Here is a 24,861-nt window from a genome sequence, read left to right as displayed (position 1 = left end):
TCATGAACTTTTCACACTTCTCATTTTGCGGAGTGTTTAAAAGTTTGTTTATACATGTTCTAAGGACATGAAGAATCTGCTGCAGCCATTACCAAAATTAAAAGGATTTTAGTACCTTTCACACAAGAAGAAATGTTAATAAAGAGCAAGTTCCCACAAGTTGTGTGAGCCAAGGTTTCTCATTTGACATTCAAAGAAAGTTTCACTCACTTAGGTATTGTGCAAATGCTGCTCCGAGGTTTAGTTAGCGGGATATAATCTACCTGCATTTTCCTGAGCCTGTGCTCAGTGTATTGGGAGATTTGGCCCGAACAGGGCATATATAGACACAAACTACACAAAAATGTTGTACAAACTACAGAAGACTTGATTACCTGTTAAGACTCACATTCCAACCATTATCTTGTAATTGAGTTTGTGTCTATATATGCCCCGTTTGTGAGACAAATCCTGCACTCACCTGATGAAGGAGCAATGCTCTGAAAGCTCGTGCTACCAAATAAACCTGTTAGACTTTAACCTGGTGTTGTGAGATTACTTACTGAGGAGGAATGGAGCCAGCAGAGTGGGCGCCGAGACTTGTTCGCAGGCCGCACACCCCAAAGAACAAGGTCTCCGTCTTGTGTTTGCAGGGAGCGGGCGGGAAATGTCTGGATTTCTCCCCTCGCCAGATCCGGGTTAATGGCAGCTATCTTTATAGGGGCAATGGGCAGCAGGGTGCATGCGCGCTCACCCTGCTCCAGGCAGCAGGAGGAGAGGATGCTGTGAATTTCTATCTTGGAATCACACTGATGGATTTTGGAATTAACAGCGCTTTTCGTCAGAGTTCAGATCAGAAATTGAAACATAGAAGATAGGAACAGGAGGATGCCATTCATGGGACATTGGCAGAAGTATTGGGGAAGAGGGGACCTGTTGCGATGGGAAGGTCTTCATCTGAATCATGCTGGAACCAGAGTCCTGGCGAATCGTATAATTAGGGCTTTAAACTAAATTGTGGGGGGGAGGGTTCAGTTGTATTGGGAATTAGAAAATCAAAGTTAACGGAGAGGGTAGAAGTGCAGGTTAATGGAGCTGAGGGCTCAGGAGAGGTTCGTAAAGTTTCCAGACCACGTAATAGAACAGAGAGTATAGAAGGTGGCAGGAATCTAACCTCAGGCAGAGCAAAAAAGATGACAAGTATGAGAAGGGAGTTGGTCAATGCAGGACTGAGGGTGTTGTACCTATATGTGCGCAGTATACGGAACAAAGTAAATGAGCTCGTTGCGCACATTGAAATTGGCCGCTACGATGTGGGCATCATAGAGACATGACTGCAAGGGGATCAGGGCTGGAATCTAAATATCCAAGGATATGTGTCCTATCGGAAGGACAGGCAGAGGGCAGAGGGTGGAGTTGCATTGTTAGTAAGGAATGAAGTTAAATCGATAGCAAGAAGTGATATAGCATCAGAAGGCATAGAATCTCTGTGCTAGAGTTGAGGAATCGCAAAGGTAAAAAGACCCTGATGGGAGTTATGTACAGGCCTCTAGCAGTTATCAGGATGTGGGGCAGAAAATAAATAAGGAGATAGAAAAGACATATAAAAAAGGCATTATTACAATAATCATGGGGGACTTTAATATGCAGGTGGACTGGGAAAATCAGGTAGGTAGTAGATCCCAAGAAAATAAATTTGTGGAATGTCTAAGATGTTTTTTTGGAGCAGCTTGTGACAGAGCCTACTAGGGAACAGGCAATTCTGGATTTGGTGATGTGTAATGAGGCAGACTTGATTAGGCAACTTCAGGTGAAGGAACCCTTAGAGAGCAGTGACCACAATATGATAGAATTTACCCTGCAGTTTGAGAGGAGAAGCTGGCGTCAGATGTAACGGTATTACAATTAAATAAAGAAGCTACAAAGACAGGAGGGAGGAGCTGGCCAGAGTTGATTGGAAAGGGAGCCTAGCAGGGAAGACAGTGGAACAGCAATGGCAGGAGTTTTTGAGAGTTATTCGGGAAGCACAACGGAAACTTATCCCAAGGAGGAGGAAACATGCTAAGGGGAGGACCAGGCATCCATGGCTGACAAGGGAAGTCAAGGACAGCGTAAAAGCAAAAGAAAAAGCATACAAAGTGGCGAGAATTAGTGGGAAGCCAGAGGATTGGGAAGCCTTTAAAAGCAAGCAGAGGACAACTAAAAAAGCAATAAGGGAGGGGGGGAGAAGAGATAGCTGAGGAAATTGTGGAGGCATTGATGATCTTTCATGAATCACTGGAGGCAGAGAGGGTGAACACAGTAAGAGTTTTAACAACACCAGGTTAAAGTCCAACAGGTTTATTTGGTAGCAAATACCATTAGCTTTCGGAGCGCTGCTCCTTCGTCAGATAGAGTGGAAATGTGCTCTCAAAAAGGGCACAGACACAAAGTAAGTTACAGAATACTGATTCGAATGCGAATCCCTACAGCCAACCAGATTTAAAGATACAGACAATGTGGGTGGAGGGAGAATTAAGCACAGGTTAAAGAGATGTGTATTGTCTCCAGACAGGACAGCCTGCAAGTCCAGGAGGCAAGATGTGGGGGTTACTGATAATGTGACATAAATCCTACATCCCGGTTTAGGCCGTCCTCATGTGTGCGGAACTTGGCTATCAGTTTCTGCTCAGCGACTCTGCGCTGTCGTGTGTCGTGAAGGCCGCCTTGGAGAACGCTTACCTGAAGCTCAGAGGCTGAATGCCCGTGACCGCTGAAGTGCTCCCCCACAGGAACAATCTCACATTTTTCTACTTTGTATTCCATCTGCCACTTCTTTGCCCACTCTCCTAACCTGTCCAAGTCCTTCCCTCCCTTTCCAATCAACTCTGGCCAGCTCCTCCCTCCTGTCTTTGTAGCTTCTTTATTTAATTGTAATACTGTTACATCTGACGCCAAAGGAATATTGCGTGCAGTTCTGGTCACCTCACTATAAGAAGGATGTGGAAGCGCTGGAGAGAGTGCAGAGGAGATTTACCAGGATGCTGCCTGGTTTGGAGTGTCGGTCTTATGAGGAAAGGTTGAGGGAGCTGGGGCTGTTCTCTCTGGAGCGGAGGAGATTGAGGGGAGACTTAATAGAGGTTTATAAAATAATGAAGGGGATAGATCGAGTGAACGTTCAAAGACTATTTCCTCGGGTGGATGGAGCTATTACAAGGGGGCATAACTGGTTCATGGTGGGAGATATAGGAAGGATATCAGAGGTAGGTTCTTCACGCAGAGAGTGGTTGGGGTGTGGAATGGACTGCCTGCAGTGATAGTGGAGTCAGACACTTTAGGAACATTTAAGCGGTTATTGGATAGGCACATGGAGCACACCAGGATGGTAGGGAGTGGGATAGCTTGATCTTGGTTTCAGATGAAGGTCGGCACAACATCGTGGGCCGAAGGGCCTGTTCTGTGCTGTACTGTTCTATGTCTATGTTCTATGTTCTGCAGCCCCCCTGCTTCCTCAATACTACTTGTCCCTCTACATATCTTTGTATCACGTGCAAACTTAGCAAAAGTGCTTTCAGTTCCTTCCTCCAAATTGTTAATGTATATTGTGAAAAGTTGAGGTCCCAGAAATTGGGAAGCCTTTAAAAGCGAGCAAAGGACAACTAAAAAAGCAACCATTCTAATCAGTACTCTGTAACTTGATTTTGCATCTGTGCCCTGTTTGAGAGCACATTTCCACTCCATCTGACGAAGGAGCAGCGCTCCGAAAGCTAATGGTATTTGCTACCAAATAAACCTTTTGGACTTTAACCTGGTGTTGTTAAAACTCTTACTGTGTTCACCCCAGTCCAACGCCGGCATCTCCACATCATGGCAGAGAGGGTACCAGAGGACTGGAAAGTAGCGAATGTGACACCATTGTTTAAGAAAGGAAAGAGGTAGCAGATTGGAAATTATAGCCTGACTTCGGTCATTGGCCAGATATTCGAGTCGATTATTAAAGATGAGATCGCAGAGTACTTGCAAGTGCATGATAAAGTAGGACTGAGTCAGCACGGCTTTATCAAGGGGAGGATTGGGAAGCCAAATCTGTCTGACAAATCTGTTAGAGTTCTTTGAGGAGCTAACAAGGAAGTTAGATGAAGGAGAACCAGTGGACATGATTTATTTAGATTTCCAGAAGGCCTTTGACAAGTTGCCGCATAGGAGACTGTTAAATAAGTTAAATGCCCATGGGCTTAAGGGTAAGTTCCTGGCATGAATAGAGGATTGGTTGACTGGCAGAAGGCAGAGAGTGGGGATAAAGGAGTCTTTCTCAGGATGGCAGCCAGTGACTAGTGGTGTGCCTCAGGGGTCTTTTATATTACTAGCTAGCTTACACTCATATTTCATCTTCTCCCCCCTTATTGCTTTTTTAGTTGTCCTTTGCTCGCTTTTAAAAGCTTCCCAATCTCTGGGACCTCAACTTTTCACAATATACATTAATAATTTGGAGGAAGGAACTGAAAGCACTTTTGCTAAGTTTGCACGTGATACAAAGATATGTAGAGGGACAGATAGTATTGAGGAAGCAGGGGGGCTGCAGACGGACTTGGACAGGTTAGGAGAGTGGGCAAAGAAGTGGCAGATGGAATACAAAGTAGAAAAATGTGAGATTATATACTTTGGAAGGAGGAATGTGTACTCTGTTTCACGGAGACGTGGCTTACTCCTGCTTCATCGGACAGTGCCCTACAAACAAAGGGCTTCTCAATTCATCGAATGGACCATACTGCGGCCTCAGGCAAGACTAGGGGAGGTGGGGTCTGCTTCCTAATCAACCTGGTGCCTAGACATAGCAACACTGGCAACTTTCTGCCCTCAACTCCCACTTACCTGATGAAGGAGCAGCGCACCGAAAGCTCGTGGCTTGTGCTACCAAATAATCCTGTTGGACTTTAAGCTGGTGTTGGAGACTTCTTACTGAACTTTCGGCTCCCCAGACCTGGAATACCTGATGCTAAAATGCCGCCCCTACTACCTTCCACGGGAGTTCACCTCCGTTATCCTGATGGCAGTTTACATCCCCTGCGGACATGAAGATCGTGCTGGATGAAATATACACCAATAAGAATAGCCTTGAGATGAAACATCCCGAGGCCTTGTTCATCGTGACCGGGAACTTCAATCAGGCCAAGCTCAAGAGCGTACTACCAAGTTACCACCAACACGTCTCCTGCTCCACCAGAGGCCCAAACATCCTAGACCACTGCTACACAAATATCAAACATGCCTACCATTCTATCGTCTGCCCACACTTTGGCAAATCAGACTACAAGGCTGTGGTCCTGCTCCGGCTTACAAGCAAAAACTGAAGCGGGAGAATCCATCAAAGAAAGTCGTGCAATGTTGGTCTGTGGAATCGGATGACCTCCTACGGGGCTGCTTGGAGTCAGTGGACTGGTCAGTTTTAAAAACTCTGCGACCAGCCTGAACGAGTATGCCACTACAGTAACTGACTTCATTAGTAAGTGTGTAGAAGACTGTGTGCCAAAGAAGCAAATCCATGTGTTCCCCAACTGGAAACCATGGATGAACAGGGATATCCATTGCTTGCTGAAGTCCAGGTATGAGGCGTTCAAGTCAGGTGACACTGACCTATACAAGAAAGCCAGATACAATCTAAGGAGATCCATCAAAGATGCCAAAAGACAGTACCGGACCAAGCTAGAGTCCCAGGCTAACCACGCCGACCCCCAACGACTATGGCAAGGTCTGCAAGACCTAACAGGTGAAGGCATGTAAAATTGCCGGCTCCAACACACCCCTCCCTGATGAGCTCAATGCATTCCATGCCCGTTTTGAGCAAGAGGTCAGCGAGAGCATGCCCTCCACCCTGGAAGCCCTGGATGAACCTGTGGGGTCACCATTGCGGATGTCAGAGCAGCTTTCTTGAAGGTCAACCCATGGAAAGCAACTGGCCCGGATGGGGTACCGGGAAATGAAATCAGATGCTGCGCAGACCAGCTGGCGGGGGTATTCACAGACATCTTCAACCTCTCTTTACAACAATCTGAGGTCCTTATCTGCTTCAAGAAGACAACCATCATCCTGGTACCTAAGAAAAACCAAGCAGCATGCCTTAATGACTATCGGCCGGTGGCTCTGACATCCATCATTATGAAGTGCTTCAAAAGGTTAGTCATGGCACGAATCAATTCCAGCCTCCCGGACTACCTGGATCCACTACAGTTTGCCTACCACTGCAACAGGTCCACCACAGACGCCATTTCCCTGGCCCTGCACACAACCCCGGAACACCTAGATAACAAGGACACTATGTCAGACTCCTATTTATTGACTACAGCTCAGCCTTCAACACTATTATTCCCACGAAACTCATCTCCAAACTCCGTGGGCTGGGCCTCGGCACTTCCCTCTTAGACTGGATCCTGAACTTCGTAACTCACAGACCACAATCAGTAAGGATAGACAACAACACCACCTCCACGATCATCCTCAACACCGGTGCCCCACAAGGCTGTGTTCTCAGCCCCCTATTATACTCCTTATACACCTATGACTGTGTGGCCAGATTCCCCTCCAATTCAATTTTCAAGTTTGCTGATAACACCACCGCAGTGGGTCAGATCTCAAACAGTGACGAGACAGAGTACAGGAATGAGATAGAGAATCTGGTGAACTGGAGCGGCAACAATAATCTCTCCCTCAATGTCAACAAAACAAAGGAGATTGTCATCGACTTCAGGAAACGTAAAGACGAACATGCCGCTGTCTACATCAACGGGGACGAAGTAGAAAGGGTCGAGAGCTTCACGGTTTTGGTGTCCAGATCACCACCAACCTGTCCTGGTCCCCCCATGCCCTCACTATAGTTAAGAAAGCCCACCAACGCCTCTACTTTCTCAGAAGACTAACGAAATTTGGCATGTCAGCTACGACTCTCACCAATGTTTACAGATGCACCATAGAAAGTATTCTTTCTGGTTGTATCACAGCTTGGTATGGCTCCTGCTCTGCCCAAGACTGCAAGGAACTACAAAAGGTCGTGAATGTAGCCCAATCCATCACGTGAACCAGCTACCCATCCATTGACTCTGTCCACACTTCCCGCTGCCTCGGCAAAGCAGCCAGCACCCCGGACATTCTCTCTTCCACCTTCTTCCTTCGGGAAAAAGATACAAAAGTCTGAGGTCAGAGAACAGCTTCTTCCCTGCTGCTGTCAGACATTTGAATGGACTTACCTTACATTAAGTTGATCTTTCTCTGCAACCTAGCTATGACTGTAATACTACATTCTGCACTCTCTCATTTCCTTCTCTATGAACGGTATGTTTTGCCAGTATAGCCCGCAGGAAACAATATTTTTCACTGTATGTTAATACATGTGACAATAATAAATCAAATCAAATCAAAGAATGGAGGCATAGACTATTTTCTAAATGGGAAAATGCTTAGGAAATCAGAAACACAAAGGTACTTGGGAGTCATTGTTCAAGATTCTCTTAAGGTCCATAGGAGACAGAGGGTAGTGGTCGAAGGGTCTTTTTCCGGCTGGAGGTCTGTGACCAGTGGTGTTCCGCAGGGCTCTGTACTGGGACCTCTGCTATTTGTGATATATATAAATGATTTGGAAGAAGGTGTAACTGGTGTAATCAGCAAGTTTGTGGATGACACGAAGATGGCTGGACTTGCGGATAGCGAAGAGCATTGTCGGGCAATACAGCAGGATATAGATAGGCTGGAAAATTAGGCGGAGAGGTGGCAGATGGAGTTTAATCCGGATAAATGCGAAGTGATGCATTTTGGAAGAAATAATGTAGGGAGGAGTTATACAATAAATGGCAGAGTCATCAGGAGTATAGAAACACAGAGGGACCTAGGTGTGCAAGTCCACAAATCCTTGAAGGTGGCAACACAGGTGGAGAAGGTGGTGAAGAAGGCATATGGTATGCTTGCCTTTATAGGACGGGGTATAGAGTATAAAAGCTGGAGTCTGATGATGCAGCTGTATAGAACGCTGGTTAGGCCACATTTGGAGTACTGCATCCAGTTCTGGTCACCGCACTACCAGAAGGACATGGAGGCGTTAGAGAGAGTGCAGAGAAGCTTTACCAGGATGTTGCCTGTTCTTAGCTATGAGGAGAGATTGGGTAGAGATTGGGTAGACTGGGGTTGTTCTCCTTGGAAAGACGGAGAATGAGGGGAGATCTAATAGAGGTGTACAAGATTATGAAGGGTATAGATAGGGTGAACAGTGGGAAGCTTTTTCCCAGGTCGGAGGTGACGATCACGAGAGGTCACGGGCTCAAGGTGAGAGGGGCGAAGTATAACTCAGATATCAGAGGGACGTTTTTTACACAGAGGGTGGTGGGGGCCTGGAATGCGCTGCCAAGTAGGGTGGTGGAGGCAGGCACGCTGACATCGTTTAAGATTTACCTGGATAGTCACATGAGCAGTCTGGGAATGGAGGGATACAAACGATTGGTCTAGTTGGACCAAGGAGCGGCACAGGCTTGGAGGGCCGAAGGGCCTGTTTCCTGTGCTGTACTGTTCTTTGTTCTTTGTTTATGTGCAGGTTTAGTCGGCAGTTCGGAAGGCAAATGCAATGTTAGCATTCATGTCGAGAGGGCTAGAATACAAGGGCAGGGATGTACTTCTGAGGCTGTATAAAGCTCTGTTCAGACGCCATTTGGAGTATTGTGAGCAGTTTTGGGCCCCATATCTAAGGAAGGATGTGGTGGCCTTGGAAAGGGTCCAGAGGAGGTTCACAAGAATGATCCCTGGAATGAAGAGCTTATTGTATGAGGAACGGTTGAGTACTCTGAGTCTGTATTCGTTGGAAATTAGAAGGATGAGGGGGAATCTTATTGAAACTTACAGGATACTGCGAGGCCTGGATAGAGTGGACGTGGAGAGGATGTTTCCACTAGTAGGAAAAACTAGAACCAGAGGGCACAACCTCAGGCTAAAGGGACGATCCTTTAAAACAGTGATAAGGAGGAATTTCTTCAGCCAGAGTGGTGAATCTGTGGAACTCCTTGCCACAGAAGGCTGTGGAGGCCAGGTCACTGAGTGTCTTTAAGACAGAGATAGATAAGTTCTTGATTAATAAGGGGATCAGGTTATGGGGAAAAGGCAGGAGAATGGGGATAAGATAAAAATCAGCCATGATTAAATGGTGGAGCAGACGCGATGGGCCGAGTGGCCTAATCCTGCTCCTATGTCTTATGGTCTTATTTGGCCTTTTGAGCCTGCTCCACCATTCATTATGATCATGGCTGATCGTCCAACTCAATAGCCTCATCCTGCTTTTTCCCCATAACCTTTGATCCCATTCGCCCCAAGTGCTATATCTAGCCGTCTCTTGAATACATTCAATGTTTTGGCATCAACTAATTCCTGTGGTAATGAATTCTGCAGGTTCACCACTCCTTGGGTGAAGAAATGTCTGCTAATCTCCATCTTAAATTGTCTACCCTGAATCTTCAGTTGTGACCCCTGGTTCTGGACACCCCCACCATCGGGAACATCCTGCCTGCATCTACCTTGTCTAGTCCTGTTAGAATTTTATCAGTCTCTATGAGATCTCATTCTTCTGAACTCCAGTGAAAATCATCCGAACCTAGTCAATCTCTCTTCATACATCAGTCTCGTCATCACAGTAACTTCATTGCAGTGTTAATATAAGCCTCCCCCGGAATCAGCCTGGTAAACCTTCGCTGCATTCCCTCGAAAGCAAGAACATCCTTCCTCAGAAAAGGAGACCAAAACGGCACACAATACTCTAGGTGTGGCCTCACCAAGGCCCTATATAATTGCAACAACACATCTCTGCTCCTGTACTCAAAACCTCTCACAATGAAGGCCAACATACCATTTGCCTTCTTTACTGCCTGCTGCATCTGCATGCTTATCTCCAATGACTGGTGCACAAGGACACCCAGGTCCCGTTGCACACTCCCTTCTCCCAATTTACAGCCATTCAGGTAGTAATCTGCCTTCTTGTTTTTGCTTCAAAAGTGAATAACCTCACATTTATCTAAATTATACTACATCTGCCATTGATTTGCCCACTCACCCAACCTGTCCAGATCATTCTGAACGATCTCTGCATCCTCGTCACAGTTCACCCTCCCACCCAACATCTGCAAACTTTGAGATGTTACATTTTGTTCCCTCATCCAAATCATTAATATATATTGTGAATAGCTGGGGTCCCAGCACCGATCCCTGTGGCACCCCACTAGTTACTGCCTGCCAATTTGAAAAGCACCCTTAATTCCTACCCTTTGTTTCCTCTCTGCCAATCCACCTCAGTATACTTCCCCCAATCTCATGCGCTTTAACCTTGCACGATAATGTCTTATGCGGGATGTTGTCAAACGCTTTCTGAAAGTCCAAATATACTACATCGACTGACTCCCCCTTGTCAACTCTACTAGTTACATCTTCAAAGAACTCCAACAGATTTGTCAAACATGATTTCCCCTTCATAAATCCATGCTGACTCTGTCTGATCCTGCCATTGCTTTCTCAAGGCTCCGCTATAAATTCGAGAATTTTTCCCACTACTGATGTTAAGCTTACTGGTCTATAATTCCCTGTTTTCCCTCTACCTCCCTTTTTAAATATTGGAGTGACATTAGCTACCCTCCAATCTGCAGGGACTGTTCCTGAGTGTATGGAGTTCTGGAAGATGACCACCAATGCATCCACTGTTTCCAGAGCCACTTCCTTGAGTATTCTGGGATGTAGATTATCAGGCCCTGGGAATTTATCCGGCTTCAATCCCATCAATTTTCCGAGCACGATTTTTCTGCTAATTTTGATCTCCCTCAGTTCTTCCCTTTCGCTAAATCTTGCATTCTCCAACATTTCTGGCATCTGATTTGTGTCCTCTTTTGTGAAGACAGAACCAAAGTATGTATTCAGTTGCTTAGCCATTTCTTTGTCCCTCATTATACATTCCCCCATTTCTGTCTGCAGGGGACCTACATTTATCTTCACCAACCTCTTTCTCTTCACGCATTGATAGAAGCTCTTAGTGTCAGTCTTTATGTTCTCTGCAAGCTTACATTCGTACTGTATTTTCCCCTTCTTAATCAATCCCTTGGTCCTACTTTGCTGAATTCTGAACTGCTCCCAATCCTCAGACCTATTAGTTTTCTTGGGCAACCTGTATGCTTCTTCCTTGGATTGGATACTATCTCTAATTTCCTTTGTAAGCCATGGATTGGCCCTCTTGCCCATTTTGCTTTTGTGCCAGACAGGAATAAACAGTTGCTTCAGTTCCCCCATGCGTTCCTTGAATGTTTGCCATTGTCAATCCACTGTCATCCCTTTAAGTAACTCTCCCCAATCTATCAAAGTCAACTCATGCCTCATATCCTCAAAGCTGCCTTTGTGTTTTTGTGGGTTCTCTCTCACTCCAGTTTTTTCTATTTTAAATCAATTTCACACGGTGTTAGAAGAGGAGAATTTTCAGTCAGGAAACTGAAACAAAACATCACATCAGGAGTTGGCAGAGTCACCCAATTTATCGTAGCCAGAATAACATTGAATATTGAACATGGAAGGAGAAAGCACAATTCACAGAAACCTTACACATGTTCTGTGTGTGGACGAGGATTCAGCCAATCTTCAAAATACAAATGCAGTCATATTGGGGAGAAGAGGTGCAAATGTGGAGACTGTGGGAAGGGATGTAAATACCCATGTGACCTGAAAAAGCATCAACGCAGTCACACTGGGGAGAGACCTTTCACCTGCCCAACATGTGGGAAGAGATTCACTCAGTCATTCTCCTGGATGACACACCAACGAGTTCACACTGAAGAGAGGCCATTCACCTGCTTCCAGTGTGGAAAAGGATTCAATCAGTCATCCCACCTACTGTCACACCAGCGGGTTTACACTGACGAGAAACCTTTTAAATGCCCAGATTGTGGGAAATGTTATAAAAGTCCTGGGGAACTGATATGCCATCAACGTGTTCACACTGGTAAGAGACCATTCAACTGCTCTCATTGTGGGCCTGGGTTCAAGACAACATCTGAGCTCACGGTACACCAGCGAATTCACACGAGGGAGAGGCCCTTCATTTGCTCTGACTGTGGAAAGGGATTCACTCAGTCATCAACTTGTTGACACACCAGCGAGTTCACACGAGGAAGAGACCTTTTAACTGTCCAGAATGTGGGAAGTGCTATAAAAGTTCAAGTGAACTGATGTCCCATCAATATGTTCACACTGATGAAAGACCGTTCAGATGCTGTCATTGTGGGACTGGGTACAAGACATCATCAAATCTCACTGCCCACCAGCGAGTTCATACTGTGGGCAGACCATTAAAATACCCAGCTTGTGGGAAGGACTGTAAAAGCTCCAGGGACCTGATTGTCCATCAATGTGTTCACACTAACACACTGTACTCCCTCTGCTGCACTCTCACTCTGTCTGCACTCTCCCTCATTGTCCATCTCACTTTGTCTGTACTGTAATTGGGTCCAGTGAATCCAACTAGCCACCAGCAAAAGGAAGAAAACCAGTCAAGAGTTTCACCCTCCTCCTGACGAATTTCAGTATCGTTTTCGCTCCATTGTAAGTTTCCTGAATATTGGAAATGTCTGGGTTAAATGCCTCAGGAAATATTCCCCACCATCAGGAGAAGAGGGTTTTGTTTCAGTTGAGTATTTGATACCGATCAGGTGAGACAATTTAAGTTTTAAGAATATATTTTTAAAATAATTTATAAGAAATCTTGAGATCTGGTGGTTATGCAAAGAGTATAATTTGCTACGATCAATAAATTCAGACGTGGGATGACTGTGTGGAGTTTGCACCCTCTCCCCGTGTCTGTATGGGTTTCCTCCAGGTGCTCCAGTTTCCTCCCACAATCCAATAGTGTGCAGTTTAGGTGGATTGGCCATACTAAATTGTCTCTTCGTGTCTCGAGATGTGTAGGTTAGGGAGATTAGTGGGGTTATTACGTAGGGTTACAGGGATAGCGTCTGAGTGGGATGCTCTGTTACAGACTCGATGGGCTGAATGGCCTCCTTCTACACGAGTGATTCTATGATGAAAAACAACTATTTCTTATTTCTAAAGGTGAATCCAAAATTTAAACCTTTGCAAATATAAGAATTATAAGAGTAGTAAGCATATCCATCAAATATTAAAGTAAATATTAATCCCGGAGTATGTGAAAAATACTTCATTCAGAACAGTTCAGTTAATCTGCGAGAACTGAATGAATCCCCTAACAAAGCTAAAGATTGGAGTTTGGATTAAGATATTTATAATGAAGTTTTGGGTTGTTTAGATAATGGTAGCATGGAAGATGTTAATTGGATCAATAATAGTCCACCACGAATTGCTTTTCCGTGTTTGGTGAAACAACCAAATGAATAATGTTCAATTTCTAGGAAATGCTATTTTGATTTATTCTAAAAACTGAATTTCCCACAACAGTCTTGTGAACAGTGTTGCTGAGTTAAGGTATTGGAGTCCAGTAAAATAATAAAACTTGGGGCTGAGTATTCTGTTTATCGGTTTTGGGGTTTTACTAATCAAAGCTGATATTTTAGCTTACATGCTAATGTTATAGCACAAACCATTTTTTAGTTGTGTGTATTTTGTATTAGTAAACTCGCATCGGTTGTGAAGGGAGTTAGCCTTGCTCCCTTTGCAAGCAGTTTTGCCCTGATAAAAAATGATTTACTGTGAGTTTAGGTAGTTATTTTTAGTTTAATCTTCCAATATTATTTCCATATTGTTTGGCCTTTGTTCCTACATGCCTTTCGCTGAAAAGTTTAAAGTTGGAGTTTATTAGTGTCACAAGTAGGTTTACATTAACATTGCAATGAAGTTACTGTGAAAATCTCCGAGTAGCCATATGCCAGTGGCTGTTCAGGTACACTGAGGGAGAATTTAGCATGGCCAATGCACCTAACCAGCATGTCTTCCGGACTGTGGGAGGAAACCAGAGCACCAGGAGGAAACGTACGCAGGCACGGGGCGAATGTGCAAACTCCACATAGACAGTGACCCTAGCTGGGAATCGAACCTGGGCCCCTGGCGCTGTAAGGTAGCAGTGCTAACCACTGTGCCACTGTGAAGAACATAGTTGGGTTTTGATGACAAGCCAGCAACTTTCATGGTCACTTTTTCCAAGTGCTGGCCCCACAAATTACCAGATGCATGCATTCAGCTCAATTTCACAACTTGACTTTGTGTTATTGTGGGTGTTCTCTCACTCCCTTTTTTCTGTTATGATTAATTTCACAGGGTATTAAAAGGGGAGGATTTGCAGTCAGGAAACTGAAACCAAACATCACATCAGCATCTGACAGAGTCACCCAATTTATCATAAACTGAATATCATTAGATTGTGAACGTGAAAGGAAAAAGCATCGTTCACAGTGGGGAGAAACCGTACACGTGTTGTGTGTGTGGATGAGGCTTCATCCAATCATCTGACCTGTCAGAACATAAATGTACTCAGACTGGGGAGAAGTTGTGGAAATGTTGGGACTGTGGGAAGGGATTCCATTACCAAAGTGAGGTAGAAGCTCACCGACCCAGTCACACTGGGGAGAGACTGTTCATCTGCTCTGAGTGTGGGAAGAGATTCATTCAGTCATCCCATCTTTTGACACACCAACGAATTCACACAGACGAGAGACTTTTTAATTGTCCAGACTGTGGGAAGTGCATTAAAAGTTCTGCGGAACTGATGTCCCATCAACGTGTTCACACTGACTAGAAACTCTTCAAGTGCTCATACTGTGGGCCTGGTTTCAGACAATGGCCTAACTCATTGTACACCAGTGCAGTCACACTGGGAAGAGACCATTCACCTGCTCAAACTGTGGGAAGACATTGATTACCTCATCTCACCTGCGGAGGCACTAGCGAGTTCACAAGTACTTGTACATTTCTTTAATCACAACCAGGACTGCAACATGCTCACTGGGGTCAGTTTCTGTTGATGTTAATAAACAAAAGCTCAGTTATAGATTAGATTTAGTGAAATAATTCACAATCTGTAACAGCTTTTTGAAGGACTCTCTCTCTCCCCATCTCATCCATCCCCACCTCCAACAAGAATCTGGGGAGCTCATGGAGCTTCTTTATCACTGAGATTGATTTTTTATTTGTTCACATGATGTGTGCGTCGCTAGGCCAGTATTCATTGTCCATCCCTGGGGGCATTTAAGAATCAACCACATTGCTATGAATCTGTAGTCACATGTGGGCTAACCAGGTTAGGATGACAGATGTCCTTCCCTAATGGGCATTAGTGCACCAGATTTCTTTTTACAAAAATCAATCATGGTTTCATGGTCATTATTAGATGGTTAATTCCAGATTTTTATTGAATTCAAACTTCATAATTTGCTGTGGAGGGATTTAAATCTGGGTCCCCAAAGCCTGGGTCTCTGGATTACTAGTCCCGTGACAATACTACCAAACCACCACCTCCCCAATTGAGACAATCCGATCAGCTGTCTCTGCTGCTTCCCTCACTTCCACTAACCCAGCAGGACAAACTGTCTCTAAAGTTCCCCATTGTCTGAGCTCTGAACCCACATCTTTCTCCAGTTTCTCTCCTATCCCCCCTCATGCACTCTCAGTACTCATCTTGTCTATGTGACCCACCTCCTGCTCCACTGAAAACAGGGTGGGTTGTGTTTAGACTCAGATGTCCCAGTTCCCCATCCTGGAATACGCAGTGTGAACAGAGTGGGATGTGTTTGGAGACAGATGTCCCAGTTTCCCACCCTGGGATTCTCAGTGTGATGTGGAGATGTCGGCGTTGGACTGGGGTAAACACAGTTTCGAAAGCTAGTGGTGTTTGCTACCAAATAAACCTATTGGATTTTAACCTGGTTTGTTAGACTCCTTACTGTATTCTCAGTGTGAACAGATTGGGATGTGTTTGGAGATAGGATGTGCCAGTTCTCCATCTGAAAAGGGACAGGGAGAGGACCAGCTGGGCTGAATGACGCTGCTTACTGACACCACTGCAGTGTCCAGTAACCATCCTCACTGCTCAGTTTATAGTAATAAAGTTTTAAAGTTGCTGATACTGCAGTATTGAACCTGCTAATTCTTAGAATCTTAGAAACCCTACAGCACAGAGAGAGGCCATCCGGCCCATCGAGTCTGCACCGACCACAATCCCACCCAGGCCCTACCCCCATATCCCTACATATTTACCCACTAATCCCTCTAACCTACACATCCCAGGACACTAAGGGCAATTTTAACATGGCCTATCAACCTAACCCACACATCTTTGGACTGTGGGGGGGAAACCGGAGCACCCGGAGGGAACCCACGCAGACACGAAGACCCAAGCCGGGAATCGAACCCAGGTCCCTGGAGCTGTGAAGCAGCAGTGCTAACCACTGTGCTACCGTGCCACCCAATTAATAAGACAATAATTCATAAAAATCTTAATTAATAAGACAATATGTTAACTAGAATTCTCCATCGTTTTCTGTTCTTTTGCAACTTATAAACCTTCAGCATTTAGTGTATATTTTAGCTTTTAACTGATGAAATGCATCATCTCATATTTTTGCCACATTGAATTTTATCTGGTGTTTCTCATTAAATTTGGGCAATTTTCCAGTTCGGGCGGGATTGAAACGGGGACTTTCTCCTGTGAAGTTGCGGTGATAATGAGTGCTCTCGGGAAATGAGTGTGAAACCCGCAGCCCCGGATAGAGGGGAACTGACCATCCATTTCTAACTCTAATTCCCAAACAGAAAATGCTGCCAATAATCAGCCAGTCAGCCTGAGTCTGTGGGCCCGCCCATCATTTGAAACTGTCACAATGCCCGGCTCTGGGCCAATAGGAAGACAAGGGGCGGGCCTGGAGGACAGTGTGGGAGCGGTCAGTCCTCCAACCAATAGGAATGAATGAGGGGGGCGGGGCTGGGAGCGGAGCATGCGCACTATGAGTAATGGCGATGGGGAGACAATGATCTGATGGCCAATCGGTAAGTCAGTGGAATGGTGGCTCAGAAGTAGTGATGGATCCAGCGAGAGGATTCGTAAACATGTTGTGCAAAACTATAAATCCGGAAAAAGAACATCCCGGCCTTCTGTTTGCACGGAACGTGTCCCCATTTCCTTGACAAAGCCCTGGTTAACGGCCGCCATCTTTATTGGGGCAATGAGCAGCATAGCTCATCCGCAGCCGCCATCTTTGTCGGGGGAATTGGCAGGAACTTGTTCCCCATTGTTCAGAATGGAGACAACTTGTCCATCAAGCTGGTTTACCCTTTGTGTCCCAGTGTCTTATTGATGAGGCCGAGGGGGAGCAGAGAGGGAAAGAAAAGAAAACAAATCCTGCTCCCAAATCCCACTGCTCAGGTGCCCCACAGCATAAGCTGCCTCGCGGAAATGTCCTCCATGCCTTTTTCTACCGCGCGGAGGCGTTTCCTGTACGGCTGCTGCTGCACACCTTCCACTACCGCCTCCTCGCCTGTTGCCCGGATACATCTTGGCGGGCCTTGTTGCCGTCGGGCGGCGGAGGTCCCCAGTGGAGGGCCCTCTATGGAGGGATCTCCCCCAATTACATCGGGGACCTGGGGTGGAGGGTGATGCATGCAGCAGTTCCGCACAATCGTAGGATTCACTAGTTCACGGGCTCCGAAGACTGCCCTTTCTGTGGCCTTGTGGAGTCCGTGGACCATGTCTATGTTTTGTGTCTTAGGTTGCATTCCCTTTTTGTTTTCCTCAAAAACCTTTTATTGATGTTCTGTTTGCACTTCAGTCCCACGCTCCTGATCTATGGACACCTGGTGTGGAGAGGGGCGGGTCGGGATGGCGACCTCCTCGTGAACCTGCTCCTGGGCCTGGTGAAACATGCCATTTACAGGTCCAGGCAGCGGGTGATCAAGGGGGCCGTCCATCCTGACTGTCTGTCCCTCTACCGCGGCTACGTTCGCGGCCAGGTGTCCCTGGAGGGGGAGCATGCGGTGTCCACGGGCACGGTCGACGTCTTCTGCGCCCGTTGGGCACCACAGGGGTTGGGGTGCGTTATCGACCCTAATAATCACATTATGATTTGATGTCTTTAAGTTTCCTTTGTACTTTGATTTTTGTTCGGGCTGTTCCCCCTCCTTTTGGGGAGCTGCCCCTTTAACTTTGTCCTGATTTAATTTGAGTTTGTTTATTTGGTTTGACCTTAAAAGAGGCCAAATCCCACTGCCTTGCGGAACCTTCTCTCCCAATTGTCCAAAGATCTAGAATTTTACTAGGATGCTACCAGGACTTGATGGTTTCAGTTATAAGGAGAAACTGGATAGACTGGGACTTTTATCCCTGGAGCATAGAAGACTTAGGGGTCATCTTATAGAGGTCTATAAAAGAATGAAGGACATAGATGACGGAGATAGTCAACATCTTTTCCCAAACGTAGGGGAGTCTAAAACTAGAGGGCATAGGTTTAAGGTGAGAGGGGAGAGATACAAAAGGGTCCAGAGAGTCAATTTTTTCACACGAAGCTGGCATCTGGAACAAGCTGCCAAAGGTAGTAGTGGGGGCGGGTACAATTTTGTCTTTTAAAAAAGCATTTAGGTAGTTACATGGGTAAGATTGGGACTAGCTTAATGGTAAAAACTGGGCAGCATGGACAGGTTGGACCAAAGGGCCTGTATCCATACTGTAAACCTCTACGACTCTATTTGTGGATTTTTCCAGTCACATGAAGACCTCTGAGGATACGTTATCCTCAAATCGAGGGACTGATGGCTCTGACAAAGGGCAGGGTGCATTTGTGGAAATCCTGGTCTAGACAACAGGAGGAAAATCCCACAGAATAATAATCAGGAATTGTGTTTCTTGTACTCTGGCCCAATTCAGTTCTGCTTCTGAATTTCATCATCATCATAGAATCCCTACAGTGCAGAAGGAGGCCATTCGGTCCAACAAGCCTGCACTGACAACAATCCCACCCTATCCCCGTAACCCCACATATTTACCCAGCTAGTCCCCCTTACACTAAGGGGCAATTTAGCATGGTCAATCAAACTAACCTGCACATCTTTGAACTGTGGGAGGAAACCGGAGCACCCGGAGGAAACCCACACAGACACGGGGAGAATGTGCAAACTCCACACAGTGACCTGAGGCCAGAATTGAACCTGGGAGCCTGGCACTGAAACAGCAGTGCCAACCCCTGTGTTACCGTGCCGCCCCATCAAATTCTAAAATATTTTTAAAGCCTCTAATTCATTCTGCGTACCCTCCAAAGATACTGCCTGACCTCCTTGAGTATTTCCAGCATTTCCAGATTTCAAGCAGCTGCAGCATTTTGCTATTTTGTTGTGGGGATCGCTCACAAACCCAATCTAGAAACTCAGATGAACCAATTAAGAGCAGTTTTTTTATCGGGGTGGGGTTGGTTACAGAAATTGGTCCCTGGTTTCCAGTGTAGGTCCTTTATTATTGAGTCATAGAATCATTGAATCATGACAATACAGATTAATGCTATTCTGATCATTTACCAGCATATTTTGTCAATCCCCATTTATCTGTGGAGAAGATGGTGTTTGACCGTCTTGAATTTCTGCAGTCCGTGTGATGAAGGTGTTCCCACAATGTTGTGAGGGAAGGAGTTACAGGTTATTCACCAGCGATGATGAAGGAGCAGTGATATATGTCCAAATCAACAACAGTAATTTCTATTTAATAACACCTTTTGTTTAATAAGATCTTCCAACATATTTCACAGAAGGAACATTTGACACTGAGTCTTGTAAGGAGCTTTAAAGGCAGATGAAGGCAGATAAAGGTTAGGTTGATTGGCCATGCTAAAATTGCCCCTTAGTGTCCTGAGATGCGTAGGTTAGAGGGATTAGTGGGTAAAATATGTAGGGATATGGGGGTAGGGCCTGGGTAGGATTGTGGTCGGTGCAGACTCGATAGGCCGAATGGCCTCTTTCTGTACTGTAGGGTTTCTATGATTTCTTTCTATGAACAAAATGTTCCTGTCTTTGTACTTTTGTGAGTTCTCTCTCACTTCCTTTTTTCTGTTCGAACCAATTTCACAAGGTACTCGAACAGGAAGAATTGCAGTCGGGAAACTCAAAATAACTATTGCAAAAGGATCTGACAATCATCAGGCTTTGAATATGGAAGAAAAAAGCAGCGTTCAACCTCGGGAGAAACAGCGGAAATGTGGGCACTGTGGGAAGGGATTCAATTACCCATCTCAACTGAAAATCCATCAGCGCAGTCACACTGGGGAGAGGCCATTCACGTGCCCCAAATGTGGGAAGGGCTTCACTCGGTCGGCCAATCTGCTGTCACACCAACAAATTCACTCTGGGGAGATGTTGTTCACCTGCTTTGAGTGCGGGAAGGGATTCAATCGGTCATTCAACCTACTGACACACCAGCGAGTTCACTCTGGGGAAAGGCCATTCATCTGTTCTGAGTGTGGTAAGGGATTCACTGGGTCCTCTGACCTGCTGAAACATCAGCTGGTTCATACCGATAAGAGACCTTTTAAATGTCCAGACTGCGGGAAGTGCTATAAAAGTTCCAGGGAGTTGATGTACCATCAACGTGTTCACACTAATGAGAGACCATTCAAGTGCTCTCACTGTGGGACTGGGTTCAGGCGTTCATCTGATTTCACCGTACATCAGCGAATTCACACTGGCGAGAGGCCATTCATCTGCTCCATGTGTGGAAAGGGATTTGCTTCTTCATCCCACCTGAAGAGACACCAGCGAGTTCATCAATGACAAAAGAGGTTGGATTCTGCTGTTAATTCTTCTGTTAATCACATCCAGGACTTCATATGTTCATTCTGATGGACTGAGTTTATTCCTGATGTCAGTTGCCATTCTTGATCTGTGTGCATTGCAGAACATCTCTCATTGAGATGTGAATAAATGACTGTCAGAAAGTGTCCTTTATAAATACAAATCCACACGAATCCGTATTGAACAGAGGATGAACACAGATTTCAGTCGAATCGTGCAGCTCCATATTGACAGGAGAAAGTCTGCTTTCTGTGGCAGAGTGGTTAGCACTGCTGCCTCATAGCTCCAGGGACGCAGGTTCCATCCCAGCTTTGGGTTTCTGTCTGTGGAATTTGCACATTCTCCCTGTGTCTGTGTGGGTTTCCTTTGAGTGTTCCGGTTTCCTCCCACAGTCCAAAGGTGTGCAGTTAACGTGGATTGGCCATATTATATTGCCTCTTTGTGTCTTGAGATGTGTCGGTTCTGGAGATTGGAGGGGTAAAAACGTAGGGTTACAGGGATAGTGTCTGAGTGGGATGCTCTGTTGCAGAGTTTTTTGCAGACCCGGTGGGCCAAATGACCTCCTTCGACACGAGGGATTCTATGATGAAAATATAACGATTTCTTATTTCTGAAGGAAAATCCAAAATTTAAACATTTGCAAATATAAGAATTTTAAGAGTAAGTAAGCATGTCTATCAAATAATACAGTAAATATCAATTCCAGGGTATGTGAAAAATTCTCCATTCAGAACAGTTAATTTAATCTACGAGAATTGAATGAATCCCCTAACAAAGCTAAAGATTGGAGTTTGGATTAAAATGTTTATAATTAGGTTTTGGGTTGTTTAGATAATGGTAGCATGGAAGATGTTAATTGGATCAATAATAGACCACCACTAATTGCTTTTCCATGTTTGGTGAAACAACCAAATGAATAATATTCAATTTCTAGGAAATATTGTTTTGATTTATTCTAAAAACTGAATTTCCCACAACAGTCTTGTAATCAGAGTTGTTGAGTTATGGTATTGGAGTCCTGTAAAATAATAAAATTCAGGGCTGAGTATTCTGTTTATCTGTTTTGGAGTTTTACTAATCAGAGCTGGTATTTTAGCTTACATGCTAATGTTATAGTACAAACCATTTTTTAGTTGTGTGTATTTCTTATCAGTAAATTCACATTCGGTTGTGAAGGGAGTTAGCCTTGCTCCCTTTGCAAGCAGTTTTGCCCCTGATTAAAAAATGATTTACTATGAGTTTATGTGGCGCTACTTTTAATCTAATCTTCCAATATTACTTCCATATTGTTTTGCTATTGTTCCTTCACACCTTTCCCTGAAGAACATAGTTGGGTTTTGATGACAATCCAGCTACTTTAATGGTCACTTTTTCCTAGTGTAGGCCCCACAGATTACCAGATTCATTCAGCTCAGTTTCACAACCTGCCTTTGTGTTTTTGTGGGTTCTCTCTCACTCCCTTTTTTCTGTTATAATTAATTTCACAGGGTATTAAAAGGGGAGGATTTGCAGTCGGGAAACTGAAACCAAACATCACATCAGCATCTCACAGAGTCGCCTAATTTATCATAAACTGAATATCCATCGGATTTTGAACATGGAAGGAAAAAGCACCATTCACAGTGGGGAGAAACCGTACACATGTTGTGTGTGTGGACAAGGATTCAGCCAATCATCTGACCTGTCAAAACATAATTGCACTCAGCCTGGGGAGAAGTTGTGGAAATGTGGGGACTGTGGGAAGGGATTCCATTACCAAAGTGAGGTAGAAGCTCACCGACGCATTCACACTGGGGAGAGACCGTTCATCTGCTCCGAGTGTGGGAAGGGATTCATTCAGTCATCCCACCTTCTGACACACCAACGAGTTCACACTGACGAGAGACCTTTTAAATGTCCAGACTGTGGGAAGTTCTTTAAAAGTTCTGGGGAACTGATGTCCCATCAACGTGTTCACACTGATGAGAGACCATTCAGCTGCTCTTACTGCAGGACAGCATTCAGGCGATCATCTCAACTGACTCGACACCAACGCATTCACACTGGGGAGAGACCTTTCACCTGCTCCGAGTGTGGGAAGGGATTCACCCAGTCAACCCACTTGCTGAGACACCAGCGAGTTCACACCGAGGAGAAACCATTCAGTTGCTTGCTTTGTGGAACTGGGTTCAAGACATTATCTGACCTCACTCTACACCAGCGAGTTCACAGTGGGGAGAGACCATTCAGCTGCTCTGTGTGTGGAAAGGGATTCACTCAGTCATCCACTCTGCTGAGACACCAGCGAGCTCACACTGATGAGAGACCTTTTAAATGCTCAGATTGTGGTAAATGGTTTAAAAGTTCTGGAGAGCTGATGTCTCATCAACGTATTCACACTGACGAGAGACCGTTCAGGTGCTCCTACTGTGGGACTGGGTTTAGGCTTAGGTTTAATCTCACTGTTCATGAGCGCAGTCACACTGGGGAGAGGCCATTCACCTGCTCCAAGTGTGGGAAGGGATTCAGTCAGTCATCCCACCTCCTGAGACACCAGCGGATACACACCGGGGAGAGACCGTTTCACTGCCCAGACTGTGGGAAGTGCTTTAAAAGTTCTGGGGAACTGATGTCCCATCAACGTGTTCACACTGACGAGAAACTCTTCAAGTGCTCATACTGTGGGACTGGTTTCAAACAATGGTCTAACCTCACTGTACACCAGCGCAGTCACACTGGGGAGAGACCATTCACCTGCTCAAACTGTGGGAAGAGATTCATTACCTCATCTCACCTGCGGAGACACCAGCGAGTTCACAAGTAACTACAAGTACTTGTACATTTCTTTAATCTCATCCAGGACTGCAACATGCTCACTGGGGTCAGTTTCTGTTGATGTTAATAAACAAAAGCTCAGTTATAGATGTTAATGTACTGGATGAAGTTAAATAATTCACAATGTTAAACACAATGTGAGTACTTTTAATATCTCTAACACAAGTTATCTTTTTTTGAAGGTCCCTCCCCTGTCTCCTCCATCCTCACCTCCAAAAAGAAACCTAGGAATCTGATGGAGCTTCTTTATCACTGAGATTGATTTTTTATTTGTTCATGTGATGTGTGTGTTGTGGATCTGTAGTCACATACAGGCTAAACCAGGTGAGGATGACAGATTCCCTTCCTAAATGGACATTAGTGAACCAGATGCTTTTTAAAATGAAAATCGACATGATTCATGGTCATTATTAGATGTTTAATTCCAGATTTTTATTGAATTCAAATTTCACCATCTGCTGTGGTAGGATTTGAACCTGGCCCCCAAAGCCTAAAGCCTGGATTACTACTCCAGTGACAATACCACCACACCACTGCCTCCCCAACTGAGACAATCTGATCAGCTGCATCTGCTGCTTCCCTCACTTCCACTAACCCAGCAGGACAAACTGTCTCTGAAGTTCCCCATTGTCTGAGCCCTGAAACCACATCTTTCTCAGTTTGTCTCCTGTCTCCACTCATGCCCTCTCGGTGCTCATCTTGTTTAAGTGACCCACCTCCTGCTCCAGTGTGAACAGGATGGATGTGTTTTAAGACAAGATGTCTTAAGTTCTCCACCCTGGGATTCTCAATGTGGTAAGAAGTCTAACAACACCAGGTTAAAGTCCAACAGGTTTATTTGGTAGCAAAAGCCACCAGCTTTCGGAACAGGCTGTCCCTTCCGAGCCCCAGCCTGTTCCGAAAGCTAGTGGCTTTTGCTACCAAATAAACCTGTTGGACTTTAACGTGGTGTTGTGAGACTGCTTACTGTGTTTACCCCAGTCCAACACCGGCATCTCCACATCATTCTCAGTGTGAACAGGTTGGATGTATTTGAAGACAAGATGTCCCAGTTCTCTACCCTGGGATTCTGAGTGAGCAGGGTGAGATGTGTCTGAAGACAGGATGTCCCTGTTCTCCACCTTTAAAGGGACAGGAAGAAATCAGCTGGGCTGAATAACTCTGCTTTCTGACAGCACTGCAGTGCCTCGTATCACTCTCCGTGCTCAGTTTATATTAATGTTATAAAATTGCTGAGATTGTAGTCTTGAATCTACTTATTAATAAGACAATATGTTAACTAGAATTGTCCATCGTTTT

At 45.1% G+C, this 24,861-nt stretch overlaps 1 protein-coding gene across 1 annotated transcript in view; it reads left to right on the top strand.

Moving 5' to 3' along the window:
- Window positions 1-23,757, top strand: part of LOC144510518 (uncharacterized) — a 29,490-nt gene extending 5,733 nt beyond the window's left edge. The window contains 2 exon segments of the mRNA XM_078240007.1: window positions 20,030-20,735; window positions 22,372-23,757. Coding sequence (XP_078096133.1) covers window positions 20,110-20,735; window positions 22,372-23,551 — 1,806 coding nt within the window. The 5' untranslated portion in view covers window positions 20,030-20,109 and the 3' untranslated portion in view covers window positions 23,552-23,757.
- Window positions 23,758-24,861: the final 1,104 nt, after the last annotated feature.

The sequence above is a fragment of the Mustelus asterias genome, chromosome 23, assembly GCF_964213995.1.
Source record: "Mustelus asterias chromosome 23, sMusAst1.hap1.1, whole genome shotgun sequence".
Classification (NCBI taxonomy): Eukaryota; Metazoa; Chordata; class Chondrichthyes; order Carcharhiniformes; family Triakidae; genus Mustelus; species Mustelus asterias.
Note: the sequence above shows the minus strand (reverse complement) of the source record. Positions and strands in the feature narration are given on the sequence as shown.